We start from the raw sequence: 6,850 nt of genomic DNA, 5'->3' as shown, positions 1-6,850 counted from the left end.
CAAGCAGGGTGGCCCAACCTCTGGGCACATCCCCTCTGCAACAGCCTCAGTAAACCAATGTCCCATCCTTACTTTCTCAAGGTCGGCAACAGGGAGTCCCCTCCTAAAGAAGGTTCTCTCGCATTGCCACTCTCTCAAAGGCTGCCCCCAGTGTGGTTCCCTCCTGTGGGCCTGATCAGCCTTAGGGCAGAGTTGTCTCTTTCCTTCTCTGAGTCGGACCAAATCGTCTTAGTAACACCTCTTCACAGTGGTGACCATGTGTTTCACGGGGGCTGCTGCTGAGCCTTTATCTCATCCTTTCATGGTGGAGAGAGGGAGAATTATAATGATTTTTACTTCTAGGGGAGAGGGTGGTGCCATATTGATGGGAAGACCGGAAGAACCAAGAGGGTTGTCGAAGTGCTAATGAGACTGGAGGGCTGAGGAGATGGTGTCCCAGGAGGCTGGGTTGATGTGAGCCTAGACTTGGTACCCAGAACGCGGTTCTCAGTCTCCTGATCACTCTGCCTCAGTATTCGGCCTTGTTCTAATCTACATAAAAGTATCAGAGGGCTAGAGTTCAGTGTGGTGGAAACAGGCAGTATAAATGGGGCCCAAGAGGGGTTGCCAAGGTGGGAGGGGTTCTTCACCAATTTATATTAGATTATTTTTTTCCAAAACTTGAAAGACATTTCCATTAAAGCCTCAGAAGTGACAGACTGCAAGAAATGTTTTCTCTGTTGTGGAAGGGAGAGATGGAGAGGCTCATGGTTGCAATGACTTTCGGGTTCTACTGTTTACCCTGGAAACGGTGAAGAGACTTCCTCATGTGCTGCAGCCATAGGCTCTAGGAATTGCTTTTGCAGCCAGTGTCCCTTCTCTAGGGACTCATAGAGGTGATGGGCCAAGGCTGTGTTTTGGATGTCAAGTCGATTAAAGGTCTTCAGCCAGAAACTGGGAGAGACATGAGAGAGGGAAATTCTGGCAGGAGACTGTGTACAGCAGAAGTGACTGATCAGTTCTGATTTTCTTTGCAGCAGCAGTTCCTTTGGCCACGCCAGCAAAGGTGGAAGCAGAGAAGCCAGTCCCTAGACATGCTCCCAAGAGAAAGCGTGCTCCGGAAGAGTCAGACGAAGACCTGGGTTGCCCCAGACCCAAAATCCGGCGACTGGAGCATGGTGCCAGGAGGTAGACCCCACAGCATCTTGCTGGCTGAGGCACTCTGAAGAGAGGGCAATGGTTTAACTGCCTAAGGCAGCGACTGCCTCTTCCTGCAGTGACCCACCCCGTCCCCCCACTGCCCACTGCCACAGATCACAACCTGCGTCGTTCTGTTTGAGCCTTCCTCAGCCAGGAGCCTCCTGCCACACTAAATGGCCAAAAGCAAGGAGCCTCAGAAACTGAGGTTTGAAATGACAGTCTGCCCTGAACATCCCAGGGCTGAAGCTGGCCTGGAAGAAAACGTGACGTTCCTCTGCTCAATCCTCAGGGGCCCCTTTGTCAGCTGAAGACAGAAAAGTCTGCACTCTGCGAGCCGAGAAGAATGCAGGAGCAGAGACAGGGTGCAGAGAAGCCTTAGCAGGCTACCACATGGGCTCCTGCTCTGAGCCAGTGTCAGCGGCCACCACCACAAACCAGGGGGGAGCTGGGTTTTTTGAAACTGAAAGCAGCAATCTGTGGCTTCCCAAAGAGCCTCCTGCCTGGGGTCTCAGGAGGCAGGATAGAGAGACCCAGGAAGACCTGCTCCCTGAAGCAAGAACAGGATGGAGAGTCAAGCAGCACGCACCCTGCCCCGAGGTTCACATGCTCCTTTATTCCCAGCCCTTTCTGTCCCCAGGGGGGTCCCTTACTGCTCAATGTTTTTCTGTAACAGACTTCTAGGGTCGCCAGTGCTCACACTTAGGTCACTACCCCTGTGCTAGGCACTCCTGCTACCCAGGAAAGGTTCCAAAGGTGGAACAGCTCCAGGGGGTGCCAGGGATCAGAGCAAAAACTGGAGAGGCTGGGGATGAAGGAGTTTGGGCACAGTCCCTAAAGCATCTCAGTGGTTGAACTTCTGTGAGAAGGCACATCCCCTCTCTCTCTCTCTCTCTCTCTCTCTCTCTCTCTCTCTCTGTGTGTGTGTGTGTGTGTGTGTTGGAGGGAGGGGGTCCCCAGAGGAGGCAGCTAGGGGGAGGGCCTGAGGCTGGAAATGGGGAGTGGCGTGCGGCCTCTGAGCAAGCACAGGCACTTAGCCCTTGAGGTTTCTGGGAAAGCTAGAGTCACAAGGGCCTCGAGATAAGGCAAGTGTAGCAGCAGAACCCAGGTGCCAGGTCTTTCCTCAGAACCTATACTTCTTCACGAGGCCAGGCCTTCCATGCTGAGGTAGGAGGGATCCTGGCCAGAAGGTCGGCCAGCAGCCCTGGGAGGAAGGTTGCTGCGATGGGGGCTCTGCTGCCATGGAAATGACTTCATTTCCTTCCACTCAAATAGCCTACTGACTGGGTTCCTGCTCTGCTGAGGAAAAGGGTCGTTGACTCTCCCCAGAAGGTGTTCAGTTCACATCCCAAAAGTCCCTCTCTTCAGGCCCTGGGAAGGTGTAGCAGCTCCTGAGGGCGCTCTTTCCTGAGGCTGGCTGCCAGAAGTGTGTGCGGGGGGGGTGTTCCTGAGAGTTCCCGGGTGCTGGTTGAAGTCCCCAGAGAATGGTCATGCAGGCTGGGGAGTCAAGTAGGTGGAGAGAGAAGGTCGGGGGCAGAGGGCCCCTTCCTGAATCCAGAGCTCACAAGGTTTCCCCCCCCATTTCCAGAAACTCTCTCTTCCCCCACACCAGCCCACATGGCCCCGTACCGGGAAACCGGGAGCCCAGAGCACCTGTGGCTGCAGAGACACTGGCACGCAGCCCTCGGAGTGGGCGGGGCCGGCTGCAGGCAGATGGGGACGCGGTGTGCTCCTGGGAGGCCTCGGGCTGAAGGTGGCCCTCTGAGAGAAGCGGCCCAGCTTGGCCAGGAAGGTTAGAGGCGGGGGAGAGCAGCCTAGGGCGCCCCCTCGGAGCAGTGGGAGTGGGAAGAGGCGCAGGGGCGGAGGGAAGCCGCGACGGGAGGCGAGTGGGCTCTCAGCAGAGGCCAGCTTAGCCCGCGGGAGCTGCCTCGGAGCAGGGGGCGGGAGGGCAGTGCCGCCCCGGGGCTGCCGGGCTTCGCGGATCGCGGCTCTCCGCACGCGGCTCGCAGGGCCCTGTGACTCTGTATCCCCTCCCTCACCCCGCCCCCCTCGCAAGGCCGCGCCGCTGGGTGGCCTGTGTGGACGGGCACAACCCCATCGCCCGCCCCTCTCACACCCGCCTCTGCCCACCCGCCTGGCCCTGCGCAGCTTGCGGCCCGGGGGCCTCGAAGGTCCCCGCGCACTCCGCCAGCGGCCTCTGCTGTGTCTGCTGCTGCTGCTGCTGCGTCTGCTGCTGCGGCCGGAACCCGCGTCCAGACCACGCCGGGCACCTCCAGCACCCCGAGTCCGCGGGAGCGCACGCGGGCCCTGAGGCGGGACTTCCCGCTTGTGGACGGGGGGCTGCAGTGTGTGCGGGCTGGTGGGGGCCGGTGGGGGCCTAGCCTGGCCCTGGGCAGGGGAGGAGGTCCGGAGCATGCAGAGCTAGTGGGGAGGCTCCCTCACACCACCCCTGGATGTCCTCTCCATCATCTATGGATGCCCTTCCCCTTCTCTGTCATCCCCTCCCTGGTGGGAACCCCTCAGCCCAGGCCTCAGCTGCTCCTAGTATAGTCTGTGTGACAGTGTGAGGTGGGGGACCCCCCGGCTGGCCCAGGCCAGGCAATGTGTCCTGCCTGATCCCAAGACCTAAGGAGCCCACCCATTTGCCTTGACCTCCCTCCAGCCACAACGACATGCCCCTGGGTCCTGAGGCAGTTTTACCACAATGGGCTCCAGGATGTTAATCTGTGCAATTTCAGCCATGGCCAGACCAGCTTGGACAGGCTGAAAGACGGTCTCGTGGGTGCCCAGGTACCAAAGGGCCACACAAGGTGCCACCATGGCTGCTGGGGAATGTGGGGCAGTTTGGGGGCCTCAGAGACCACAGGTGAGTCACACTGGAACTAAGTTACCATAGTGGCCTAGAAAGTGCCATGCCATGGATGCTGGGGGCTACAGGGGTCACAGTGAGCCAACCTGACGGGCATCCGAGTACCACAGAAAAAGCAACGCATTCCATGTGACTTCTGGGCACAGTGAGTGCTGTGCCAGCTGAGGAGGCTATGAGAAGCCCAAGGAGTTCCAAAGCCCAAAGCGAGCCCTGGCCTTCCCTCAGTTCTGGTCAGCCTACGCCCCATGCCAGACCCACGAACGGGATGCTGTGCGCCTCACCCCGGATCAAATTGACCTCATCCGCCTCATGTGTGCCTCCTATTCTGAGCTGGAGCTTGTGACCTCACTTAAAGGTAGACGGGGGACTTCCCTGGTAGTCCAGACGTTAAGACTCTACGCTTCCACTGCAGGGGGCTCGGGTTTGATCCCCGGTGGGGGAACTAAGAGCCCTCATGCTGCGCGGCACGACCAAAAAAAAAAAAAAAAAAAGGTAAACAGACTGGTGGTGGTAGGTGCTAGGGACTTCAGTAAGCTACCCCTGCCTCTGAAAATGATCATCTGACCTACCTGCCCCCAGCTCTCAACAATACCCGGAAGTTGGCTTGCCTCATTGGTGTGGAGGGCGGCCACTCACTGGACAGTAGCCTCTCCATCTTGCGTACCTTCTATGCGCTGGGTGTGCGCTACGTGACACTCACCCACACCTGCAACACGCCCTGGTGAGCGCAGTGCAGATGGTAAGGGCCCAGTGAGGCAGGGATCTGCCCAAGATCACGCTGGGGCCCAAAGCAAGTTTACCCCTGGGATCCGCCCTGAACCTGGGGTAGGGAGGGGAATGGAGGTTCGCAGAACAAGACTGAATCCCCAGAAGGGCCCTCCTACTGCCAGGCACAGCCCAGTTTGGGTCCCTCCTCTTGCACCAGGGAGTTGCAGGTGTAGACGGTTCGACAGAACCTCTTTCTAGGCTCTTGTAGCCAAGTCATGGCCACCAGTCAGACTGCCTCCTGGCCATCCTGCAGGGCACAGAGCTCAGCAAAGGGGATCCACCCCTTCTACAGCAATGTCAGTCGGCTGACCGGCTTGGGCGAGGTAAGGACCCGGGTTCCATACCCTGCCCCACATGAATGTACAGCCCCGCCTGTTCCCTCCACATAAATGCACACAAGGTAAATGCAGCCCTGATGCCCTCTCCCCATCCTGTCCCTGCAGAAGGTGGTGGCAGAAATGAACCGCCTGGGCATGATGGTGGACTTGTCCCATGTCTCGATGCTGTGGCACGGCGAGCCCTAGAAGTGTCACAGGCACCTGTCATCTTCTCCCACTCAGCTGCCCGGGGTGTGTGCAAGAACACTCGGAATGATCCTGATGATATCCTGCAGCTTCTGGTGAGAGACTGCCCTGGCCCTCAAACCTAAAGCAAGAGGTTCAAACCGGGAGCCCTTGAACCCGAGCCTCTTCTCCCTCAATTTCCTCAAACCCCAGGTTAAATATCTTCTGCCCCCAAAACCCACGGTCCACAGCCCCTGAACTCCTGAGCCCTAGCTGGGGGTCTAGGTGGTAAGATACTCCACCACACCCGGAAACCCAGGGCCAAGACACCACCCAGACCAGGGCTGCGGCTCCTCCATTCACACAAACCCAGAGAGGAGACGACTCTGACCTCAACACCTTCCTCACAGGGGCCGAGAGAGTGAACAGGCAGCTGGCTGTGCTGGGGGCCAAGCTGACTGTCCACCGGTCCGCCCCTGCAGAAGAAGAACGGTGGCATCGCGATGGTGCCCTTGTCCGTGCGGGTGCTGCAGTGCAACCCGTTAGCCAACGTGCCTACTGTGGCAGGTGAGCCTCACCCTGGGCTCTCTGAAAACTCTGATTTGGAGCTGAAGCTGGGTCCAAACTTGGGGAGGACTTCAGAAGAGCCCCAGTGGCTTGACCCACCTGTTGGCAATAGGTACAGCTCCCAAAAACCCAATAACGGACGGTACACAGCACCTTGGTGCCATGTGGAACTGGAGCCACGGAATCAAAACTGCGGTACTGATGGGTAGCAGGGAGGCTGTCAGACACAGAGCCCGGGTGCTGCCCATCTGTGCCTCTGCAGGGGCTCCTAAAGCGCACTGCCCCTACCTCTGGCCAAGGGACTGGACAGCTCCTTAGGTCTCTGGGGTCTTCATCAGTTGTACTCTTGTTCCTCTCTCATCCTCCACACCCGGGGAAAGGAGCCCCCACAGGTTCTCAAGGAGACTGGGAGGCAGGGTGAATCGTGGGTGGGAAATGGCCCAAACAGGGGGCTCTGGGCTCCACTCCAAATCTGAAGTCCAGTCTAGAGCCAGCTGGGATCACTTCAGATCAAACCTCAGGGCCCTCGAGTTGGTACTCTCGGTGCCAGGCCACGAAGGAACTGGACTGTTTGGCCTACAGGCTGCAAAAAGGGGAATCAACAGAGGCCAGTCATCACCCCCACCCCTGCCCTGGAAGCCCCACACTGCTGACTTCCCATTCTTCAGATCACTTCGACCACATCAGGGCAGTCACTGGATGCAAGTTCATCGGGATTGGCGGAGATTATGACGGGGCTGGCCGGTGAGTGCTTCCCCATGGCTTGTCTCGGGCTGGCTGGGCAGCAGTGGGGCTTTCACAGCCACCGTGCCCACCACACTGTGGTCCTCATGGCCTTGACCATAGCCTCAGGTGTGCTGGCCCAACTGGTATCTCCCCTCTCCCAGGGTCTGCTTCCTGGGCTCTCCTGTCTGCTTGGCCCTACTCTAGGTCATCATATTTGTCTAAAACACCACACAGAGCTCAT

General features: G+C 58.4%; 1 protein-coding gene across 1 annotated transcript; it reads left to right on the top strand.

The window, feature by feature from the left end:
• Positions 1-3,994: 3,994 nt before the first annotated feature.
• LOC132363430 (dipeptidase 2-like) lies at positions 3,995-6,850 on the top strand. The gene is made up of 6 exons (XM_059919132.1): positions 3,995-4,042; positions 4,298-4,400; positions 4,625-4,766; positions 5,027-5,136; positions 5,257-5,432; positions 6,466-6,850. Exons 1-6 carry the CDS (start codon positions 3,995-3,997, stop codon positions 6,613-6,615), a joined length of 729 nt encoding a protein of 242 aa, XP_059775115.1. The 3' UTR covers positions 6,616-6,850.

The sequence above is a fragment of the Balaenoptera ricei genome, chromosome 3, assembly GCF_028023285.1.
Source record: "Balaenoptera ricei isolate mBalRic1 chromosome 3, mBalRic1.hap2, whole genome shotgun sequence".
NCBI classification, from domain to species: domain Eukaryota; kingdom Metazoa; phylum Chordata; class Mammalia; order Artiodactyla; family Balaenopteridae; genus Balaenoptera; species Balaenoptera ricei.
The sequence above is the reverse complement of the archived record's forward strand: the minus strand, read 5'-3'. Positions and strand labels throughout refer to the sequence as shown.